Source organism: Alexandromys fortis, unplaced genomic scaffold, assembly GCF_014885135.2.
Source record: "Alexandromys fortis isolate MF-2015 unplaced genomic scaffold, M_Fortis_MF-2015_v1.1 scaffold_8_9099976_23576923, whole genome shotgun sequence".
NCBI lineage: Eukaryota > Metazoa > Chordata > Mammalia > Rodentia > Cricetidae > Alexandromys > Alexandromys fortis.
The window spans coordinates 2,773,134-2,797,548 of NW_026067899.1; the positions used below are offsets into that span (position 1 = coordinate 2,773,134).

Genomic DNA, 24,415 nt, shown 5'->3' on the forward strand with positions numbered 1-24,415 from the left:
AGGGTCTCATGCCCTCAAACTCCTCATCCTCCTGCCTTTACCTCCTTAGAACTGGGATTGTGGGTATGTACCGCAATGCCAGCTAATACCCTGTGAGTTTTTTTAATCTTTAAATATTTATTTTATGAGTATTTTGCCCGCATACATGCATCTATGCATATATGCACCTACCACATGGTGCCTGGTGTCTGAAGAAGTCAGATCCCATATTTGTCAGGGTTACTATTGTGATGAAACACCATAACCAAAGGCAACTTAGAGAGGAAAGGGTTTATTTTGCTTACATGTCCATATCACAGTCCATAATCGAAGAACAGTCGGCTGGAGGTAGGAGCTGATGCAGAGGCCACCAAGAAATGCAGCTACTTGGCTTGCTATGGCTTGCTCAGCCTCTAGTGCCTGGGACCACAAGCCCAGGGCCATCCCACATGACTAACGAAAAAAATGCCCTAAAAGCCTGCCTACAGCTTGGTCTTAAGTAGGCAACTTTCCAATTGAGGTTTCATTCCTCTAGATGACTACAGCTTGTGTCAAGTTGACATCAGAGTAGCCAGCACAGATCACAGGAGGCTGAAGCTATAATTGTAAGCTCCGGAAGAGCATCCATGGCTCTTGATTACTAAGCCCTCTCTCCAACCTCCATTAAAAAATGTAAAATATATTTTAAATTTAGAACAATTTTAAAATTAAAATATAATCACCAACTCACTTTCCCTCTTCCCATTCCTCCCTACAATCCCCACCCCCATGTGCTCTGCTGCCTTCGTTAGGGTTGCTATTGCTGTGGAAAGACACCATGACCCATGGCAACTCATAAGAAGGAAAAACAAATCTAATTGGGGTGGTTTGATCACATCTCAGAGGCTCAGTCCATTATCACCGTGGCAGGGAGCATGGCGGCGTGCAGGCAGAGGTGGTGCTGGGGGAGCAGCTGAGAGTCCTACATCTTGCAGGCAGCAGGAATTCACCTGAGACCTTTGGAGGTATCCTGAGCATAGGAAGCCTCAAAACCCACCCCCACAGCAACACACTTCTTCCAACAAGGCCACACCCACTCCAACAAAGCCACGCCTCCTAGTAGTGCCACCCCCTATGAGATCATGGGGTCCAGTAACATTCAAACTACCACACCTGCCTTGTTCCCTCTTAAAATCATGGCCTCTTTTGTTTTACACACACACACACACACACACACACACACACACACACACACACACACACAGTTGTTTCTCTGCCAGAGAGGAGACGAGCTCTCCAGATCTGTGACATGGACAGATGACTTCTTTGTTAAAGTTTGGTGGGGGCAGTCATTGAAAGGGGACTGAAAGCCCAGTTGTTGAGCCATGAGGTCACAGAGGCAAACCCAGACCCTACAAACAGGTGACTCTTATTAGAGAAACTATTTACTCTCCCCGTGCCTCACTCTTCCCACCTGTAAAATGGGGATGGTAACATATTACTTGGGGTTGTAAGATTAAATAGTGTGGGGCGGCGCGCGCTGTGCTCCGAGCATGTCTCATTTCCTCCCTCCTTCCCTCTCTAAGTGACGTGTCTTGGTCTAAGCCTGAACACGGAGCGAGCGAGGAGCTCAAACTAAGAGCACAGATGGCTTGAACTCCGTGCCGAAGAAACCACAGTTAGGCTGCACAGTAGCTCTCTCCTTTATATTTTCATCCGCATGGCATACACTCGTGAAAATAACTCTCCACAGCAGCGACCTCAGGACCCGTCTTCACACTCGTCGGAGCTGTCCTCGCTCCAGTCCTCACTGCTCTCCGCCTCGCTCTCACTGCTGGTGCCCTCTTCGCTGTCCTCCTCCTCATCCTTCTGCTTCTGAGCTTTCTCTGCCGCACAAAGGAGAGACACTCGTGATGCTTCCCAGTGCGCCCACCCTCCCAAAACCCTTACATCTCAACTCCCTCTATCAAGAAATACGTAGGAATATAAAAATTGAGCTTAATTTGGGGTCGGATCAAAATAGAACAAGACCGTCAATGTATTTATGTTGATTAGCAGGTAGATGTTTGCGGGTTCAAAATGAACTTAAAACACAGATCTGTCAAAATAACTTCTACTATCAGCAATGAGATCCTTAAAAAGCCAGGCAAGATGGTACCTGTGTAATCCTGGAATTCAAGAAGCTGAGGCAGAAGGATCATGACTTCAGGGTGACCCTTGAGACTCTGTCTCAAAAACAAGCCAACCAAACTTTGTAAAAAGTTAAAGAAATTCTGAAATAGAATCAGGGAAATTGACTTGGGGTAGAGACCGACAACACCGTAACACATGGGCTTGGTTACATGTTCTGCTGCTCCATGTTCAAGGGAACTGGCTTTGTCCAGACAGTTCCACCCCACGGAGAGAATGGGGCAGGAATCTTTCCTGTCTGATTTTATTACACCGTTCAAAACAGCCACTTAGACTAGTTGGTTCTCAACTTGTGGGTCACAACCTATCAGAGGGCTGAATAACCCTTTCACGGGGGTCACATATCAGATATCCTGCATATCAGATATTTACATTACAATTTATAACAAAATTACAGTTATGAAATAGCAATGAATATGATTTCATGGGTGGGGGTCACCACAGCATGAGGAACTGTATTAAAGGGTCACAGCATTAGGAAAGCTGAAAACCACTGATTTAGACATTCCTTAACATTTCCTTAAGAAATATTTTCACAATCTCTCGTAACAACGTTTTTTTTTCAAAACATGGTTTACAGTTCTATGAGAAAAAAAATAAAGTTCATATTTTAAAATTACCCTTTAGCAATATTTCTTCAATAAGTGAGAAAAATTCCTTGGCCACAGGATTTTCTGGTTCGTAGATTAGGACTGAAAATAGAGAACAGAATGTATGTCATTAATATCTAGTGTTTGAGCAAGCAGCCCCTTAGAGACAGACTGAAGCTGTCAATTAGAGCAGGCAAAGCAAAACAAACACAACAACAACAACACCCCCAAACCCCAAGAACTCCCACAATCCTACCCCTGGCACACCTGAGCACAAAGGAAACTCCACTTACACTTGGTGTTTTGTAGGAGAAATGACGCTCCTGGTGTTTCCCACCTTCCAGCCAAAGAGCCCAACCTCCTCAGCCCTGCCTCTTTCCCAGGCCGGCGATGGAAGGACTCGGAGAATTAAATTCTCCAAAGGGCAACAGTCTCCAAATTCGGAGACTTGGGTGATGCAAAGACAATGTCCTTAGAGGTCTGCTTCCCCCTCCCAATCTCATCCGCCCAGGGTCTGCACGACAGAGTCTACATAAAGTTGCCATCTCTCCCAAAAGAGGTGAGTTTCCTTCCTCGTACCAACTCTTCCACCACAGACGCGCCACTGCTCCAAACAGGGAAACTATACTTTCTTTCTCTTCTGACAACTCTCTACCCTAACCCTGCCCTCGTCAATGCTCTCCCCTCTCCACAGCTCTGACTTTATTTATTTATTTATTTATTTATTTATTTATTTATTTATTTATGATCTTCCCTTTTGCTGATCCTTGCTGTAACTGTGTTACTTCCTTTGAACTACTTTCTGGGGGCCTGTTGATATGCTACCAGTACCCTAGAGGCCAGAGTTTCATTTCGGGGTCACCCTGTTTTTTCAAAACCCTGCAGACCGCCCTCATTTTTTCCACCTGCCTTGCTTGAGGAGTATTCTGGTTTCTTTCCACACACCCACTTCCCTCCCTTGCAGTTATCTTGGCGGCCCCCAGGGGGCACTGAAACACCAAGCGTGCTATTATTCATTTGCCTGTCTGAGAAGTAAGGATGGATGGTTCGAGACTCCACTGACTCACAGGAAATGATCCCCAGGCGTCTGCCTCAATTCACCATGCCAGTGAGTATTCCTGACATAAAGGTGATCAACAGTTCTCAACAGTCTGAGTCGGACAAAGTGCCTGCTCAGAAGCTCCTTTCAAGGACTTTAGGGGTCTTCAGAACCAATGCTTTCTTGTCAAAGTACTTATTTCTATATTTTAAGTTAGACCTGACTGTGGGGCTGGTTTCAGTTGCCTGCTGACTTTCCAGGGTCTCACACAGTGCCTGGCACACAAGCAGGGCTGGACATTGGTGGAATAAACACATGTTCAGCTAATGTTGACGCCCGTCCCACCAGGTGCGTCTCTGAAACCAGGGGCATAAAGTGATTTACTGCCTCGTCGGTCATGAGTCTCTTTTCCAGGTTAGCAACCGGTCTATTAATCTACTTTGATTTAATACACAAAGTAGTATCCTAGGAGTCACAGTGAGTCCCTAGATAACTGAACTCATTTATCCTAAGGGATCCCTGAGACGTTGGCAGAGAGTTCACTAGACTGGGATGGCTTCGTACTGTGGGATCTGTTTCTAGAAACAAAGGGATGCTGGAGAAGGTGAGCGTTTTGTACTTACTCATCTGACATAACTTTTTGGCCAGCTGGTAGTCTCGGCCCATTTCTGCTCTCAGGAACTAAAACACAAATTTGTCAGAAAGTGGTTTCAAGACAGAATTTGCATGTAAATTATAATAAACACCCTAAAAATACTAATTAATGATTAGTTATTCTGACTGGGGGGGGGGCGCGGGTAGGGCTCAAGACTTTTGTAGACCAGGTTGGCCTTGAACTCAGAGAAATCCTCCTGCCTCTTCTTCTGAGTGCTGGGGTTAAAGGTGTGTGTGTGCACTACCGCCTCCTGGCAGTTATTCTGTTTTTAACATTTATACATTTCTCCATGAGTGAGTCTGCAGCCAGTCAACTAACCACACTTAGATATTTTTATACTTAAATATCTTTATTTTTAGTCACATATATGTGTGTATGTGTCTGTGCGAATACATGCCAGCTGTGTGTGCAGATGCCTGCAGAGGTCAGACAGGGTGTTGGATTCTGTGCAGCTGGAGTTACAGGCAGTTGTGAGCTACCTGGTGTGCGGGCTGGGAACCAAATTACCCATCCTCTGGAAGAGCAGGAAATGTTCTTAACCACTGAGCCATCTCTCCACCCAGGTGTGTATCTGAAGCCGTGTGATGGAGCTTGGTGAGAGAGCCCAGTCCTGTTGCCTAGCTACAAGGTCTGTGGTTACTTAGGAGCCTGAGAATGTAGAGGTTGATTCAACTGACATCACATTGGTCTCGCTGTTTACATATTTCTCTGGTTCAGGGTCAGCTTCCCTCTGCCAGTGCAGACCATAATGTCATATTACGAGTTTAAAACAAACCATGGGGGCCAGAGAGATGGCCGGGCAGTTAACAGCACTTGCTGCTCTTAAGAAAACCCAGGTTCTGTTGCTACTACCTGTATCATGGTTCATGACCATCTGTAACTCCAGTTCCTCTTCTGACCTGAGGACATTCATGTGTGGTTCATATGAACACATGAAAGCGCGCGCACCGCACACACACATACACACACACACACACACACACACACACACACGTAAATCTTTAAAGACAGGCAGAAGAACTGTGACGAACACTATGTAGCTCGGCATCTACCGGCACTGCCAAGGCAGCATCGTTTTCCTTCTACTGTTTTATAATTTTATAATTTATACTTTGTACCTCATTGAAAATACTTCCACTACCTATAGATGTAATTATTTTTTAACATTTTCATGTATTTTTTTAAAAAATATTTCATGTGCACAAGCGTTTTGCCCGCAGGTATATAGGTACCACATGCATGCCCATGGAGGTCAGAAGAGGGCATCACTCTAGAACTGGAGTTATGGGTGGATGTGAGCAGCCATGTGGGTGCTGGAAACCAGACCCAGATCATCTACAAGAGGCCGATGCTTCTGTCCAATCAGCCAGAAATTCTTTTCAGGTATTTCAAACAGAAATGAGCATTTATGTGCATATACATAGCCTGATTAACAAAAAACCCAGAGACAGAAACAGGTGGATCTCTGTGAGTTTGAGGCCAGCATGGTCTACTGGAGCTAGTTCCAAGACAGGCTCCAAAGCTACAGAGAAAGCCTGTCTCAGAAAACCTAAAAAAAGAAAAAAGAAAAGAAAAACAGCCAGCCACTGGCACTTATCTCTACCTCAGTCAGAAATGGCGATCCTGCCTCCAGAAATCTCAGAATGAGACACTGAGAGCTGTCTTCTCCCATTTTATATTCCTCTCTAGTGCTGGGATTAAAGGTGTGCACCACTACTTCCCGGTTTCTATGGAAAGCAGTGTGGCTACTGGGATGAAAGGGGTGTGTCATCACTGCCTGGTCTGCAAGGCTGACCAGTGATGCTGTTTTACTGTCTGGTCTTCAGGCAAGCTTTATTTATTAAACTACAAATGAAATATCACTACACATATGTATTGAGATTATCCAGAAACTAAGAAAAAACCCCACAATTTGTGATTCCTTTTCCTCTTTGGCACTAAATAGTCTTTTTTGCTGGGAGTTGGGAGCAGAGGTCAGTTCAGGGCCTTATGCAGACTGAGCACATGCTCCATCACAGAGTTGACATGCAAGATAGAGTACATCCTGTCTCTACTCCTCCCCCCCCCCCACACCTAGAGCCAGATTTAGGGAGAAATGGTCCTCAAAGAAATAGTCTAATTTTTAAATAATTAATATATACTAATTCATTTACTCTATCTAATAACATAGTATCCTGTTTAATTATTCTGATATTTGTATGTTTTCAGTTATAATACAGGCGCAAAAACTTACTTCTGCTGGCTGGCCGGGCGGTGGTGGTGCACGCCTTTAATCTCAGCACTCAGGAGGCAGAGACAGGCAGATCTCTATTAGTTCGAGGCCAGCCTGGTCTATAGCGTGAGTTCCAGGACTTGCTCCAGAGCAACAGAAAGAAACACTACAAAAACCCAAACCAAAAAACTTACTTCTGCCATCAACTCTAGCGGGGCACGAGTCTCCTTTTTAGGGGTGCCTTCGTCATCTTCATCGTTGGTGTCATCGTCACCATCGCCGTCTGTTGAATCCGACAACTTCTCCTCGACGTCCTCAGGGCAATACTCACTGTTTTTCTCTTGCTTTGCAAGGATTGTATCCTTGTCCACTTCATCTTAAACAGAGCACACATAACCAAAGCGTTAAATTGAACCAGATCCTATTAGCATCTGTGAAACCAATATATTAATAAAAGACAATCAGTGCACAAACCCACCATTACTGCCCCCCTCTGTGCACATATCAGCTCACTTATCTCTCTCAACATCCCAGGGAGACAGGCAGTGTTTTCCTTCTTGCTTTATAATTTTGTTGTTCTTTAAGATGGTTCCTTTTATTTTATGTGCACGGGTGTTTCATCTACATTGATATCTGTGAGAGGGTGTTGGGTCCCCTAGAACTGGAGTTACAGACAGTTGTGAGCTGCCACGTGGGTGCTGGGAATTGAACCTGGGTCCTCTGCAAAAGCAGCCAGTGCTCTCCGTCTGGGTAGTGTTTCTCTTCCTATTTACTGATGAACAAATAGGGCAAAAAGGTGAAACTACCTTTATTCAAGTTCATGTAGCAACCCCACTTGGTCTGGGAGTCAGTCAAGAGTATCAGCTAAAACTAATTCTCTTAACTACGTTCTATATTAATCTTTCCTGGAATGCATTAAAATGTAGTATTATGGCAATTGTAAAGAATATTTAACTTTGTCTCTTCTAATGTGCCCCCCATCCCATGGGAAGCACTGTGGGGTGTCCCTTTGGCTTTGTGTAGTCTTTCATACTTTCAGACTGAACTAGTTAGACCCAGTCCCTTCTCGAAATGTCTGTGGGGTCTCTTCATTGATGAGACCATGGCCATGAGGTACTCTAAATGACATAAAAACACTTTATAGGAAAGAAAAAGATGGTTTTCAGGGAAGAGCACCAAAGAAGACAGGCTAGAAAAATACATACCAGAAAAAAAAAAAAAAGATAAAGTAAAACCAACTCCAAGCCAAACATGTCAGCCCGAAACACAACGCTAGCTCTTTTGAAGGTACCCATCTACCTGTTTTTTTCTCATCCACAGTCTCCATGGAATTGTAACCTCCTGACCCTCTAGAGCACGCCTGGTCTCTGCACCACCTCACCAAACTGATGTCATCAGAGGAAGGTCATAATGGGTGACCAAGAACATCCTGCGACATCACAGAGAAGGGCTCATTCACTGCACACACAGCGTTGTGCACAAATTCCCAGATCTCTGAGTCCAAAGGATTCTCTCCTGGGTGGCCCCTCCTACAGCCTCAAATTACGTTTGAGTTGGTGTTTCACATTGCTGTTCAAAACTTTTATTTATAGTGACTGATAATCCCTGCATTCAGAGGCAGATCTCTGAGCTTGAAGCCAGCCTGGTTTACAGAACAAGTCTCAGGAAACCTTGACTCTCACTCTCACTCTCTCTCTCTCTCTCTCTCTCTCTCTCTCTCTCTCTCTCTCTCACACACACACACACACACATACACACACACACACACAGACACACACACACACAGTACGTATCCATGAGTACCATAATGTTTCAATGCATGAAACACATCACTTCCTTACAGCTACATGAACCCCATCAGTCTAAGTTTTTTGAGATCATTTTCCCTGTTTCCAGCCATCCGACTGTTTAACAACAGTTTTTCCTCAGCCCTCCTTTCTCCCTCCTCTTCCCAGCGTGTGGTAACCTCTCCTCCAGTCTACTCATCCCATGATGAGGGTGTGGCATTGTCTCTCTGCCTGGCTTGTTTCATTTAATATAGAGATCTCCAGTTCCAGCCACATTGTAAATGACACAATTTCATTTATTTTTAATGTCCAAGCTATTCCTTTCTATAAGAAAGCCACATCTTCCGGATCTATTCTTCAACCAATGAACACTTACTTTTTAAGAACTATCTTCCTGTAGAACGTGAACTTCCTAAGAGAAATGTCAGTGTCTGCCTTGACAACTGTATCCAGATGTTTAAGCTGGTACCTAGCACTCTGGCTTGGTAAGCTGTCATACTGTTTTAATCTATTCTAGAGTCTATATATATATCATCATGATCATCATATATATCCACAGATGCCTATCTGAATGTATATCAAATAACCCGGTAGATGAGTTTGAACAATTGCTGCTTCCTTTGACCCACCTCAGAGTGACAGTGTTGTCAACTCATGTCCAAAAGATCATGGACAGTTGGGTTAAAACAGAAGCCACAATTATTCAGCCCAGTAAGACATGCTGTTTATTTTGATTTTTTAATATTTCTTTTTATAATTTACTTAACTTTATTGGCGTGAAGGTGTCAGATCCCCTGAAACTGGACTTGTGAGCTGCCCGGTGGGTGCTGGGAATTGAACCCGGGTCCTCTGGAAGAGCATCCAGTGCTCTTACTCACTGAGCCATCTCTCCAGCCCAAGACATGCTATTTGTTACCTGCACTTTCTTTAAGGAAGGAAGATAACCACAGGTCAGACTGCCGATTTGTTAAGGCATCCTTATTTTCAACACTCCTTGAGGACGGTCTGCTTTCAGAACTTTTTGAAGAGACTCTATCTTCAGTCTTCTTTGCGCAGGGTTCTTTCCTAACGGTCAAAGCAGATAGTGCGACAGCTCGTCAGTGTTCATAACACACACACACACACACACACACACACACACACACACACACACACACACGTGCCAACTATGCTTCAAAGAAAATCATAATATAATATACCAAATATGGATTTAAATAGAATGCTGGCTCTTTAGAAAAGTATGATTTTCATTGCTGATAAAAAACTATTTCTGCTTGGCACTCATTACTGTGCAACAATTCCTAGAATCTTTGCAGAGTTCCAACCCAGAGCATGTGAGAGCATCACTTAGGAAATCACCATGATGTGGCGACATAAAGCCATTTAAGGAAACTGGCCTTGAAAGGCTTTCTAAAAAAAAAAAAAGTATAAATAGATGTGTGCTCTTGCCAAGTGCTGTACTTTTAGTGAGGTGCCAACACTAATATTCACCCCACAGCCTAAAACAGCCTCTTTCAGCTTTTATACCTGAAACTGCAAGCCAATAAACAGCACACGGACACAAAGCCTTTCTGGATACGGCATTCATTCCCAGAGAAGCACACCTACGCTTGTGGAAAAATAACCCAAATCCCTTTTCAGAGGGATTAAGAATCTTCCAGTGCGTCTTGTTCTCAAACTTCAAAAAAAATTGCATGGAAAAACACAAAAAGATAAAGTATTACTTTCCCCTCAAATTGTGGTGGCTTTGCTCCTTCAAACACTGAACTCAGAACAGTCAGCTATCTTGGGTTCTGTTTTTTTCTTCTTTTCTCTCTCTTCATTTCTTCTCTCTTTCCTTCTTTCTTTCTTTGCATGTACTGTGTATGTTGGCATATATCATGGCTTGTATGTGGAGGTGAGAGGACAGCTACCCTTCACCAGAAGGGCCCAAACTCAAGAAATCAGGCTGTGTGCTAATCTCCTTTTTACTTTCTGTTCCTCTTGCTAGCCCTGGGGTTACGACTTTACAACTGGGTTAACCAGCTTGATATATTCCTTAGAAAAGGTAAGAGCTAGGACTAAGCTACCCTGTTCGTTCATTCTGATGATTCTAAACCATCACACCCCAGAGATACTCCACATGAATGTTTGTTACTGCACTATTCACCACAGTTAGAGAGCGGGAACAGTCTAATAGTCATCAATGGATGTGTGGTGGTTTGAATAAGAATGGCTCCCATAGACTAGTATGTTTGAATGTCTGGCTCCCAGTTAGTGGAATTGTTTGAGAAGGATTAGGAGGTGTGCTACTGAAGATGGACTTTGACGTTTGTAAAGCCCATGCTAAGCCCAGCCTTGCTCGCTCTCTGCCTGCGACCTGTGGACCAGATATGAGCTCCTAGCTACAGGTACAGTGCCATCCTGGCCTGCCTGCTGCTATCCTACCCCCATAATGGTTATGGGCTCACCCTCTGAAATTGTAAGCAAGCCTCTAACTAAACACTTTCTTTCCTAAGTTGCTTTGGTCATGGTGTTTCATCACAGCAGTAGTAAACCTAACTAAGACAGGATGAGCAGGTAAAGAAAATACACGGTGCACATACACAATGAAATGTTATGTGCCATCAAGCCAGGCATGGTGGCACATGTGCCTTTAATTCCAGCATTTGGGAGGCAGAGGCCAGCCTGGTCTACAGAGTAAGTTTCAAGATAGGCAGGACTACACAGAGAAACCTTGTCTCAAAAAACAAATCAAACAAAAAAGTTATGCACTAGCGAGGAGGTGGTGGTGCATACCTTTAATCCTAGCACTAAGGAGGCAGAGGCAGGTGGATCTCTGTGAGTTTGAGGCCAGCCTCGAACTACAAAGCAAGTGGTTATGACTAAGGGTAGATATCCTAAGTTTTAGCATTTTTCTTAACTTATTTATATAATAAATAATATTAATAATTAATAACAATATCTGCCTATTTAGGAGATGTTCCCAGTTGTTATTAGTAGTACTATCAGAAAACTTACAATTTAAATTTTGTCCTAAATAATTTATATGAATCAACCATGGGTCAAACCCAAAAGTTAATTAAATCTTACTTTGCTGAGAATGTATTAGCTAATCCCAGGGAGATCTGTGTTGGGGAACTATAAAGCTTGCTTGCCAATCTTGGTCTTCGTCCAAGGCATCTTAAAAGTGAATCAGAAAGGAAAAAGCACAGCTTAGCATTCATTTTAGAAAAGGCTGTTCAGCCTACTGCCATTCTGGAACAACCCCCCAAGGATACAGTTTCTTCAACTTTGGCCAAAGAACTGTGAGTTGGCAGCAGCCATTTTCCCTTAGCTGATACAGAAGAGAAGACAAGGGAAAGAAGAGAAACAGTTGTCTCTAACCTACCACAAGTGGGGTCTTTATTTAACCAAATCAGACCTGCCAGTCCGTGGGCAGAGTCTGGAAGTGGATGAGAAGAGCCACTGTGAAAGTCACTGACTTTGCATGAGTTAATCCTCTGAGCTATGGTTCCTGCAGTTTTCCATTTTACTATGACTTGTCTTCAAACACTACCCCTTTTACCCTCACCTTGGGTAAGGGGCCTGGGGTGGTCACGCCATACATCTGTAAAGCTCACTGGCTGAATTGATCAGCCTTGCTCTTGTCCCGAATGGGCACAGGAGGTCCTGACCATGCTGCTCTTGCAAAAGGTAGAATGGAGCTGGAGAGACTTGCCCCTCTGCTTTTTCTGTCTGGGTCCAGGCTGCAATGGCCTCCGGAGCTGCGTCTCCCTCGGGATGTGGATCACCCCCGAGTCTCACCCCTGCACAGCATGTCTATGAACATTGACTGTAATGGTTACTACTGAGTGCCATCAACAGTCACACCGGCCCCAAGGCACCCAATCTCCGGACTGTCAATCTGACAAGCCCTAGATCACCTGGGAGACAGTGCTTGGGGCTCACTTACAAGGGAGTTTATAGATTTGCGATCCCTGAGGTAGAAAGAGCTATTAAATATGAGCAGCACCATTACAAGGGCTGGATCTCAGACAGGGCTTAATGAAAAGGAGAGAGCAAGCTAGCATGGCGTTCACCACCTGACTGCCCCAAGCGTGCCTAGCCACCTCATGCCCCTGTGGGGCCTTCTTCCCGGCCACGATGTGATACAGAATAAACCCCTTTTACTCAAGTTGCTTTGTCGGGTATTTATTTTGTCACAGTACCAAGAAAAGCAACCAATGCAGCAGGGCTCCCGGACACAGCCCTCACTTAGTTCTACCAATGGATGACCCGCTAGCCTCCATTCCGACTGCACATCACACCTCAAGCTTTTTGAGTATGCTTTCAACTATGTAACAACAGGCTGGAATTATGTGCCCGGAGACTGAAATACTTTCTGTAGGCTTTTTTTTTTTTCTGGTGGACTGTAACCTTAATTTGAAACAAATGTTAAGTCCTCTAATATTGTTCTGTTACATATTACTTTCTCTTTGATACAAACTATACAGGGTGCTGAGGTGGGCACAGCTGAGGGGCTGCCAAGCCTGATGATCTGATTTTAAGTCCCAGGACCTACATGACAGAAGGAGAGACTCAACTCCCAGTTGAATGGTCTCCTGCCCTTCACACACGTGGCTCGTGTCACTCACTGTATATACACAAGTCTGGCTTTTTGTTTGTATTTTATTGTTGTTGCTATTTTTGTAGAGACAGGAATTTCTCTGATTAGCCTAAGCTGTCCTAGAACTCACTCTGTGGATCAGGCTGGCTTTAAACTCAGAGATCTGCCTGACTCTGCTTCCTGAGGGCTGGGATTAAAGGTGTGCACCACCATGCCCAGCTCATGTTTTTTTTTTTTGGGGGGGTTATTTTTAGGTATATTTATAGGATGTATAAAGTTTGCAACAAAACTGAAGATGGATATTTTAGCTATTACAGTATGGAAGTAAAATATATGCTGCATGGAGGAGAATTCTTCTTGGCCAATAGGATTCAAAATGAAGCAGGACTTTGGGCATGATAGACAATCTACCTGCAGCTCCCAAGAGCTATGTTCATGTGTGTGTGTGTGTGTGTGTGTGTGTGTGTGTGTGTGTATCAATGATTCTCAAGCTGCGGCCCAAGAGCTCTAGGAGGTTGAACAACCCTATCACAGGGGTCTTAGTGGGCCATATGCATATTGGTTATTTGCATATGTATGTCATCTATTTGCATACATATAATATATTTGTGTGTATATCATATATTTGCATATGTATATCAGATATCTATATGTGCATATCAGATATTTGAATTACCACTCACAACAGTGGCAAAATTACAGTTATGAAGTAGAAGCGAAAATAATTTTATGGTTGGAGTCACCACAGCATGAGGAACTGTATGGAAGGTGGAGAACCCACCGATTCATAGGAATTCCTGGGAGAGATTTCTCTCCTTCGACCATGTGAGGCTTGCCAACTGAACTGAGGAGTCAGGGTTGGCACAGGCACCTTTGGATTTTCATTTTAGTTTATGTGTATGGGTGCTTTGCCTGTAAGAGTCTGTACCATACATATCCAGTGCCCCAAAAGGCCAGAAGAGGCCATTGGATTCCCTGAGAATAGAGTTACAGATGTTTGTGAGCCACCATGGAAAAGGTTCTTAACTGCTGAGTCATCTCTCCAGGCCTAGGAATTTATTTTAAGGTCAATATTCAAACTTTATTTATTTATTTAATTACAATATTTATTCACAGAACAAATATTATATTTTCCTCCAGATAGTATCATGAAGGACTTTAACCAAGTATTAGATCCTGTGAATGGAGCAGGATCTCAGTCAGCAATTCGACTTGATCTGCTCCGCCATGACTTTCAAACGCCAGCTTCTTCAACTATTCAAGATGATTTTTTTTTATGTAGGACTAACGATGTACATTAAATGAGCCGAGAATACTATTTTGGTTTTTCAAGACAGGGTTTCCCTGTGTAACAGTCCTAGCTGTCCTGGAACTAGCTCTTGTAGACCAGGCTGGCCTCGAACTCACAGGGATTCACCTGCCTCTGCCTCCCAAGTACTGGGAATAAAGGTGTGCGCCACCACCCCCCAGCTGAGAATACTAATTTTAAAGTAACTACTCACAGGGATGTTTGAAAGAAGGAGGCAGTATTTCTGGGAGTTGGTGGCTCAAGCCTTTAATCCTGACACTCCGGGGAGGCAGAAGCAGGTGGATCTCTGTGAGTTTGAGGCCAGCCTGGTCTACAGAGTGAGTTCCAAGACAGTATCCAAAGCTCCGTCTCAAAAAAACAAACAAAACAAAACAAAAAGAACAGAAGAACAGTGGGAAGTGTAGCCAGAAAACACTCATTTAAGCACCGGGCAGAAGTGAGTACTGCCCATTTCACTGCTGTCTCAGTTCAGTTTTCATTTTAAATATTTCTCCACTCAAGTGACAGCTGATCCCATTCCCTCATGCCTGCCTTCACAAGTTTAATTAGGTGACAATCGGTTTGCATTATCTACGTCTAATTACTTAAACGGCAAGGCCAAAGACATTTTCTTACTGTGGCACTGTTTTATTTGGGTCAATCATCACTTTTTCTGAAAGAGAAGAAAAAAGAATTTATTATTTTTTTCAACAGTGCTATTTCTAACATAAATTTTTAATTGAAAAATCGTTAAGGTTTTTTTTTTGAAAGATAGATAACACAGGGTTTTAGTATTTAGTCATACAACCACATTCAACCACTCCAATATTCTTCTTAACTAATATTCAGAGTGAGATCATGGTCAAACACATTCTAAGAAATAAGTCACTTACCCTTTGGGTCAAACACTAGCAATGTGCCATTAGGTCTGCTTTTTGATGCCTAAAATAGAAGCGAGAAGAAAAACTAGAATTATCACTGTTATTTCAGTTTGAAGTATTTGGAAAAAATATATCAAGAGCCTTTGTGTAAATATTTCTATTGTGTAATATATACTAAAGCCAATTATTTTTAAACTTTATAAATTGATGGTAAAGCTGACCCAAAGCATTCTAAAAACAAAACCAAAACAAGAACAAAACCTTCAGAAGTATACATTTTACCTATTTTTTTTTTTTTTTGAGCAAGGCATATTTAAGCATCCAGGGCTGGCCTTGAACTTAGCGTGTAGCCATAGATGACCTTGAACTTCTGATCTTTTTACTTTCACCTCCCAAGTGTTAGGACTGAGGTGGAGGAATGGCTTAGCCATCAAAAGAGTAGGCACACAACCAAAAATGCACAGGGCAAGTAAGCCCGGCTTGCGCTACCTTGCCCAGTTCATGGAGGTTGGGGATGGAAGGGGGGTTCCCATTTGCCATGCTAGGCAAGCACTGTACCAGCTGAGCTGCATCCCAGCCCCGCACCCTTTACCTTTACAACATCTTTCTTGTCTAGGTAGTTTCTGCAGAACAAAGGAACAAGATATTCACTTTGAAAATTTCTGAATACTTGTATGAATGTAAACACAAATGAAGCAAAACACAGAACTGTCAGCAGGCCATAGAGCACGGAACCATCCAGGCTAAGGCATGAAGTTACAAAGGCTAGAGCAGCAGTTCTCAACCTGTGGGTCGCGACCCCTTAGGGGGACTGAACGACCCTTCCACAGGGGTCCCCTAAGACCATTGGAAAACACATTATGATCCCCAACGGTACAGTTATGAAGTAGCAATGAAAATAATTTACATGGTTGGGGGTCCCCACAACTTGAGGAACTGAACTAAAGGGTCGCAGCATTAGGAAGGTTGAGCACCACTGGTCTAGAGAAACCAACTTTCTTATCTCTCCTTGGCGAGCATGTAGACAGAGCTGCAGAAAGGATTCTGCACAGGGCAGTGGCGATGTGCCAGACAGTCCTCTAGGGCTGCTACCTTTGCGGTTCATTATCTTGAACTCTGGGTCTAGATTAAAATACATTCAGTAGTAGGCCTAGGACATCCTTCCCACTGAGCTGACCCTGGAAGTTGTAACTTCATTCAGCTTGCATTTATATTTCTCTCCCCCAACTTCAACAAACTAGAACAGGGTACATAAGTCAGCCGCTGCCACAGTCCAGTTTGCTGGTGCCAGGAAGGACACCCTTTAGAGCAGGGAGCCAGAGGAAGGTGGAAGGATATGGAATTTCACTGATTGTTTGAATATTTAAATGTTATTTAAATATTAGGTGTTATTCAACTATTTAATAACATGTCTCATTTAAATATATAAAAGTACAAATTGACCTTTTATTTTATCTAATGATACATTGTAAATTTTCCTCATAAATCGTCACATGACATGCATGTACTAATACTTAGAAGTTGAATGTTTTCTCTGAGGTTTTGGTGCTTTCTAAGTTACTTAGTTTATATCATTGGTTTTCCCCATAATGGAGCCCTTTAAATGTCTAGATACATTTTATTTAATTGTATTTTTTTCACTTATGGAAAAGGTCACACTTAATGATAGAATATGTTAACAATTCACTCACTTCCCCACTTGGCTCCACATCCCAGGGCAGGCAGGGCCTCACTTTAGTAGCTCTGACTGACCCAAACTCCCAACATGGACCAAGCTGGTTTTAATTCACAGAGATCCACCTGCCTCCCAAGTGCTGGGATTACAGCTGTGTGGCACCATGCCCAGCATTCAAATGAGACTTTTAGAATGGTTATTATTACATACCTGGGGATTTCTGGAATACAAAATTCAGGGCCAAGACTGTAGACAGCAAAGCAAAGGTCATTAGTTGGGATTGCTTGCTCTCCAATTGTCTCTCTCACCCAGACTCTCATTCTTGAGCAAAGCAGAAATGTTTACCCTTTCACCCCGGCTTTGCATTCTGGGAACCCTGACCAAGCCAGATATTAAGTATGTTACTAACTTAATTCTCTGTTGCAGAGTTGATAGAGAGCTATCGTGTGCCAGAAAGCAAAGCATCTTTTGAGGGAAGCCAGCTGAGAAAAATCAAAGTATGATAAACGATTATCCTCAATGGGCTGCACAGATGGCTACTGTCCTGTGGACACGCTGGTAAGATGGGCAGAGCAGGAGCCTCCCAGTTAGAGCCTCCCTGACACCTCCAGCTTCAGATCTGCATGGGCTGAAGTCCTTACTGGGATGCGCAATCAGGCGTACCGTTCCTCGTCTTCCCATTTCGGTGGCGAAGGGAAATGAGGACAGACAGACCCAGACTCTCCTCGGTCCATCAGCTCCATTCCCCAAGAGATGTCCACTTGCCCTCTCCCATCCTAGCACTGATTCCTTAGGGGTCGGTGACACTGACCAGGGGCCAGGGCTCCTGGTCAGAGACCAGATTCAAAGCTTGTCTGCCACCTACTCAGGTCAGTGTGGAAAGTGACTTCATTCCTTTAAGGTTCAGTTCAGGCTGACTTCTCTGGGTCACTGTGACGATGAAGTTGGGTAAACTAGTTTTTGGGTGTTTTTTTTTTGTTGTTGTTGTTGTTGTTTGGTTGTTTTTTGGTTTTTCAAGATAGAGTTTCTCTGTAGCTTTGGCGCCTGTCCTGGAACTAGCTCTTGTAGACCAGGCTGGCCTTGAACTCACAGAGATCCACCTGCCTCTGCCCTCCAAGTGCTGGGATTAAAGGTGTGAGCCACCACCACCCGGCAAGACAGGGTTTAACATGGAGCCTGGCACAGAGGAGAGACACTGCTACCAAAACCTTCAAGCTTTATCTAAAAGAAAAGATGGGGACATGTCCTTTGGGCTAAGATTGTTTTGGGGGGAACAGAATGGAAGCTGTGATTGAGACAAATAGGCTAGCTTTGAAGACAATTAACTTACAAAGCCACCTCCGTCCTAAAGTACTGATACAAATTAACAAAGATTGCTGGCCCATGGAGAAAGCTGTAATGTTCAACATGGGTGAAATTAAAGTGGAAGCCCCAAGTAACCGCAGCCTCTCAAGGCAGAAACAGTGTCTCCCTTCCTGTCCAGGCTTCAGAGCTCTGTACCCAAGGCTTCTGAAGGGCTACCATGTAATTTTCTATACTGTCCAAACCAAGATAATAGTGAAGACCAACATCAATCAAACTCCTTTTAACACGTGAACAAGAAGTGATATCCAAGAAGAGTCCACTTGCAGTGGAGACAGAAGCGGAAAGACTGAGGAGGAGAAAGACCATAAACTGAACAGCCCCTAAATCACCCTCCAGTGCCACCATCCAGACCCAGGACTTAGTCTCTGTGTCTCTTGCATTCCATTCATAACTGTTTCCTACAAACATCCATAAACAATGCACACATAGTGTCTGCCCCCGGATCTAGCTGCTTGGCTGTCCCACTGTGCTGGGCAGTTTTATGTCAACTTGACACAAGCTAAAGTCACCTAAGAGGAGGGAACAACTAAGAAAACTGCTCCATATGATCAGGCTGCAGGCAAGCCTGGAGGGCATTTTCTTAATTAGTGATTGATTGGGGAGGACCCAGTCCATTGTGGTTGGTGCCATCCCTGGGTTGGTGGTCCTGGGTGCTATAAGAAAGCAGGCTGAGCCGGGCGGTGGTGGCGCATGCCTTTAATCCCAGCACTAGGGAGGCAGAGGCAAGCAGATCTCTGTGAGTTCGAGACCAGCCTGGTCTACAAGAGCTAGTTCCAGGACAGGCTCCAAAACCATAGAGAAACCCTGTCTCGAAAAACCAAAAAAAAAAAAAAAAAGCAGGCTGAGCAAGCAAAAACCACCCCTCCATGACCTCTCCATCAATTCCTGCCTCTGGGTTCCTGCCTCATCTGAATTCCTGCCCTGACTTACCTCTGCAATGGACTACGATGTGGAAGTATAAGTCAGGTAAACCCTTTCTTCCCTAAGTTGCTTTGGTCATGGTTTTCCAACACAGCAATAGTAACCCTAACTAAGACACCCACGGTGGTGACTCAGAAGCTCACAGTGACAGGCCCAAGTGGTGTACCTGTGATCCAAGCTTAACTCCTCACAAAATTCCCCTGAGGTTTTCCAACGAGGATTGTCATAAAGTTGGGAAAATGTGAGTCTAGAACTCCGGGTTGAGAAATGAGGAGTGAGAGAAGAGAGATCAGAAGAGAAGGAGAAAGAGAGGGAACAGAAGGGAGGAGTAGGAGAAAGGGAGAGAGAGAGGGGGAGACAGGATGAACAAAGTTAAGAGGCACACACATACATCTTTAATGCAGGCTGAGTTGCTATTTCCCCTCAATCTCCGTCCCTCCCATGGGCTGTTAATTTCTCACTTTTCCGGAAAGAAGTCTGAGTTGCTGTTGTTGCTGTTTGAACCCAAAAGAAGATTTGACCACTATGGCTCTTATTTCTTGCTATCCTACCTGGTACCCTATAATAAAAGCCTGGGTAGCAGAATTAGCATAGCCTCTGGGCATGTCAAGTAAGAAGCATTAAGTCCACCTGCCAACATGGAATAAATCAAAAGACTCTCAACCACAAGTTTGTTAACGTTATAAGATTAGATCTTCCCCATAGAATACCACTGTAAAGGGTGACATTAACAAAGTTGGAGTTCAACTCAGTGCCAGCAAGTCTGCAGAAGAAGTTAGAGATGTATTTGGGGACAAAGTATAAAAGCCATTAATTGCCACATGCTAAGGAGTCAGGGCTGTAAGTATTGGACAAGGTAAACCAAATTCAAGGCTTTGAAGAAGACCCAAAGATTAAATTGTCCCCAGAAACTTGTTGGAGCGTAAATTTGAGAGAAAACAGAGGCAAGAAGACCAGATAAAGAGTTCAGAGAAGATGCTGGCCAACCATGGTGATTCACTGCCTACATCTATAAACAGAATTGCATTGGACTGTATCATCTACATGGACTAAGAGAAGCCAAGGATAGAATCAATCCTGGATGTTATGAACATCCCAGAAGCAGATGGGGAGCAGTATCAATATGTAATACCTACCAATATGGAGATTTGGCTGGAGAATTCAGAAATGATCACAACCATAGAGGAAGGTACCTGAGAACTGGTTCTTAGCCCAGAACAGTGGCAATATACCTGTAATTGTAGGAGGACTGAGAGAGGAAGAGAAAGGCCAAGTTCCAGGTCAGCCTGAGCTACACAGCTAAGTTCAAAGCTAGCCTGGACAACTTCAAATCTGTCTCAAAGAAAAGTGCTCAGTGGTTGGTCATTTGCCTAGCATACGCAAGACCGTGTGTTCAGTCTATAGTGTGAGAGAGGAACAGAGAGAGTAACAAAGAAACTATTTCTCAGTCATAAGTTTGTATTTACATCTGTTTAAAGGCATCAGGTACTGACTAGACTGGAGCCCAGCTCCATCAAACAAACAAATGAGCGTGACTGGGTATGGTGGTACATGCCAACAACCTCAGTAAGCCAAGGCAAAAGTATCTTGACTGTCAGTGCCAGGCTAACCTGGGCTACCTATGAGTACTGTCTCAAAAAACAAAACAAAAAAGAAAGAAAAAGGAAAAATGTTAAAGATAAAAGAGGTCTCCCATGAAGCCAAATATGAGGTCATGACAGTTTCATTCACTTATGGTCTCACTAGCTGGGAGTTCTGTGAGAGAAGGGACTTCGGGGATTTGCCCATTTCTAGGGCCTAGTGAGCTCCATATCATGTAAGCTGCTGCTCAGCAAGCAATTGCTGAATGGGTAGGACTGGAAAGAAACAGAGACCACAGCATGTCAACTGAGTTCAGCTGTTCACCATGGTAGCCATGAAGTCATGGACAGGAACTAAGCCTGTGGAATGTGGTTACCTCAAACTGATGGTACCCAAAAGACTCAGTACCCCAAAATGGATGTAAGGTATCTCACAACAGACACATCTAGGCCGATGTCACTAACTAGCAGCCAGTGGGGCCAAGCAGGTCCCACGTGGACTGCAAAGTCCAAACAGCTATTTATCAACTGAGCTGCTAACGCTGAAGGGTCAAATTCCCAAATATTGTTTTAGGTTTCTCTTGTAATGGTGGAAGGTATAACATTTTTCCTCTATTGTATTTATGCAACTAACTTGCTCTTTTTTTCTATTTGTTTTCATAAACATCCTTGTGTTCTGATTGACAGCGAATGGATGAGTAGACTGTGGTGTGGATTGTGGTGTAGACTGTGGTGTAGGCTGTGGTGTAGACTGTGGTGTGGATTGTGGTGTAGACTGGTGTAGACTGTGGTGTAGGCTGTGGTGTAGATTGTGGTGTAGACTGTGGTGTAGATTGTGGTGTAGACTGTGGTGTAGACTGTGGTGAAGAAGGGTTGGCTAGTGGGAGAAAGCACAACACAACCAAGGCACACTTCACTGTACAGCGTCAAATCCATATAAGATGATCGTCCACCCCTTAATCCCTCCTTGGCAGGACAGAGGCTTGCTGGAGGCAACCTAAATTCAAATCTCAACAGAGCTTGTAATTTTGAGTCAATTCCTTAACCTCTGTGTAATTCAGCTCATTGAAGTATAAAATGATGATACAAGGTAACCACTCGCTCACCCTGTGGGCTTCTGTAAGGGTAAACACACAGAACAACAGAATTTAACTGCCACTAGAAGTCAACCACCTCAATAAGTCCTAGTGCTTTCATTATGAATGGCCTGGCTCTGTACACACAGTCCTGAAACCAGGGAAACGAAAACCAGTTCTACTTGAAACCCCAGACTGTTTGGACGTGGAAGCAGAGAGCACAGTTAAGGCTAAGGCATGTAGCTTTCAAACAAAGACGGATGAGAGACTGGAATTCTGGAGCAGGTGCAGTGGGGGTTCCTAGGAAAGTGTTGGGATTTAGTTCTGGAAACTCGGCAATTAAAGATCATTTCTGTTGAGGTTGTTTTCTGGAGAAAACGTGTGTGTGTGTGTGTGTGTGTGTGTGTGTGTGTGTGTGTGTATTCGCGAGTCACTGACATTGAGTTTTAGGATAATTAAAGTATTTAAAGTATCTTTTTCAGATCTCCTTTATAAAAAGCAGTTTTCTTGGGGGCAAGAACAAACACCTTCACCTACGCTACCAGTGTTACTGCACTAGATACTGTTGAAATCCAATTGGTGTGCGGTGTAGAGTAGTTCAAGGAGTCAAAAGTCAAACTCTTGATTTTTTTGGACAGACCAAGCCATCCAGACTGGATTTTGACCCTTCTCTTGAGCGATCAGGAAGAGCAAGTCAGGGAATGCTCATCCTTATAAATCATTAAATTGTTTCCAGGCAACTGGGAGAACTGGGGAGAACTGTGGCGGAGCTGGAGGCCCCGCGATGGAAGGTCACAGTTTTCCTTTGAGCCGCAGGGTGAGATACACACACACACAGGCAGACCTCCCCCTCCTCTCAGCTAAGCATCCTTACCTTCTCGGGCGGTGCCTCGGCAGCCGTGGGGCTCCAGAGCCCCAACCTGCAGTGTTAGAGAAGTTTTCGGGGTTAGGCGCTGTCGAAGGTGCGGGCTGGGTCCCGCCACTAGCGGGGACACCAGGAAATTACTCGCAGTCACCGCGGCGCTGCTTACCCCCTGGCGACCCTGCCAAAGAGATCCCTCGAAGGGTTGACCAGGAGGGCCAGACCCGCTCGCCGCCGGCGCTGGGTTCCGAGCTGCGAGCCTGGGACGCCGCGTCGCCATGGAGACAGGAGGGGCTGCCGCTGGAGCCCCGGGAGCCGCGGGAGCCGCCCAGCGACCGGGCGGTCGGACGCAGCGGAGGGGCGAGCGGGGCGGAGCGCGGCGGGCTCGGGGTGGGGCGCAGGGAGCGAGCCGGAGGCGGGCCGGGGGTTGGGCTAGCTGATGGAACCGCGCGGAGGGTGGAGCGTGCGGCGCGGGATGCCCAGCGCCCCGCGGGCCTGGGGGTCACGCTTCGGGGCAAGTTGGGGGCGCACACCCTGGGGCAGACTTGAGCACGTACCCTGGTTACTTTAAGAAAGGCCGGAGACAGGGGGAGTGGAAGGTCGGTTTCCATACCTGATCCTGACTCTAAGTGGCAGAGGGAAAGGGGCGAGGTGGCCTCATTTGGGGGTTACAATTTGTGGAAGAAAAGATGCCTTGAGTTGGGAGGGATGGGTGCGTATGGATGTAGATGAACAAAAATTCCCTGCACCTGAGATCGCCCCGAGATGATTATGGGTTTTCTGGGGGTCTCGACATCAATTCTCCTAGGGATCCGGTTCAGGTGTTTAGAACCAGACTCGCCTTTCCCACCAGCCCGGGCCAAGTCTGGGTTCCCTTTCGCGCCCGGGCTGCTACTGAAGCAGCCACTCAGCCATTTGGAGGTCTTATGCTTCACCGCTTCGGTCACAAAAGAGGGTGGGAGGACTCTGTTAGAAAATCTCAATTGTTTCTCAAGCTTATCTTCTAGGGGGAAAAAAATGGGTAACCTCTCTCCTTGAACACGGAGAATTTGTCGCTAGGCAACCAGTTTTAAAGAGAGACCCGTTTGTTGGAATCAAATCTAGATTCGAATTTCACACAGAAGAGATAAAAGCAGTATATTAAGGGCCCTCTGGGGACACGCACTTTACCTTTTGGTGAAAACATGTAAGTTTTAATGTATAAAAAGATGCTTTAATTTTAACATTATTATGAAAATAGAACCAGCCAAAGCATTCAGAACCAAGAATAGACAGGGTTTCAGTTATTCTTTTAAATTCTCTGATTCGACCATCCAGTCGCTCTCTAAGTCTCTTTGAGTCATGAATGATAGGAAAGCATCAAGAAAAAAAAAAGGTTAGAATGGAAGTTTAAGGAACTCAGGGAAATAATTAACAAATACAAATACATGCCTTGTTTGATGAGGACCTAGCCAGCCGCAACTTCCACAATTGCAAGAACGGGGACGCTACACATCAGATGTTGCTTAGTAAAGGCAAAGAGAAAGCGTATTTCTTGATCGCCTCTATAAGCGTTAGTTCTGTTAAATTTGCTTGGCATTGATAAATAGGTAATGGTGGCTTTTGCTGCTCACACCGCCCTATTGTAAGTGTAAGAAGTCAAGCTGACCTGATGACGCTGTCTCTTCCTACTACCTGCACCCCAAAAGATGAATTCACGCAAGTTTATACAGTGCAGGGCTTTCAAGATCTGTCTATTGTTCCTACAT

General features: G+C 44.5%; 1 protein-coding gene across 3 annotated transcripts; it reads right to left on the reverse strand.

Moving 5' to 3' along the window:
* Window positions 1-273: 273 nt before the first annotated feature.
* On the reverse strand, window positions 274-23,317 carry Erich2 (glutamate rich 2). 3 transcript variants are annotated; one of them, XM_050121798.1, is made up of 12 exons: window positions 22,837-23,317; window positions 22,680-22,725; window positions 17,074-17,109; window positions 15,781-15,811; window positions 15,201-15,249; window positions 14,944-14,980; window positions 11,504-11,593; window positions 9,348-9,496; window positions 6,839-7,020; window positions 4,401-4,458; window positions 2,769-2,840; window positions 274-1,844 (listed from the first exon to the last, which is right to left on the reverse strand). In XM_050121798.1, the coding sequence occupies exons 1-12, from the start codon at window positions 23,276-23,278 to the stop codon at window positions 1,720-1,722; spliced, it is 1,317 nt and encodes a 438-aa protein (XP_049977755.1). In that variant the 5' UTR covers window positions 23,279-23,317; the 3' UTR covers window positions 274-1,719. The 3 variants fall into 3 exon arrangements, with proteins under 3 accessions (XP_049977755.1, XP_049977765.1, XP_049977775.1); XM_050121808.1 differs by lacking the exons at window positions 15,781-15,811; window positions 22,837-23,317 and having other exon boundaries at window positions 22,680-22,761; XM_050121818.1 differs by lacking the exons at window positions 15,781-15,811; window positions 17,074-17,109; window positions 22,837-23,317 and having other exon boundaries at window positions 22,680-22,766.
* Between the last annotated feature and the right edge of the window lie 1,098 nt (window positions 23,318-24,415).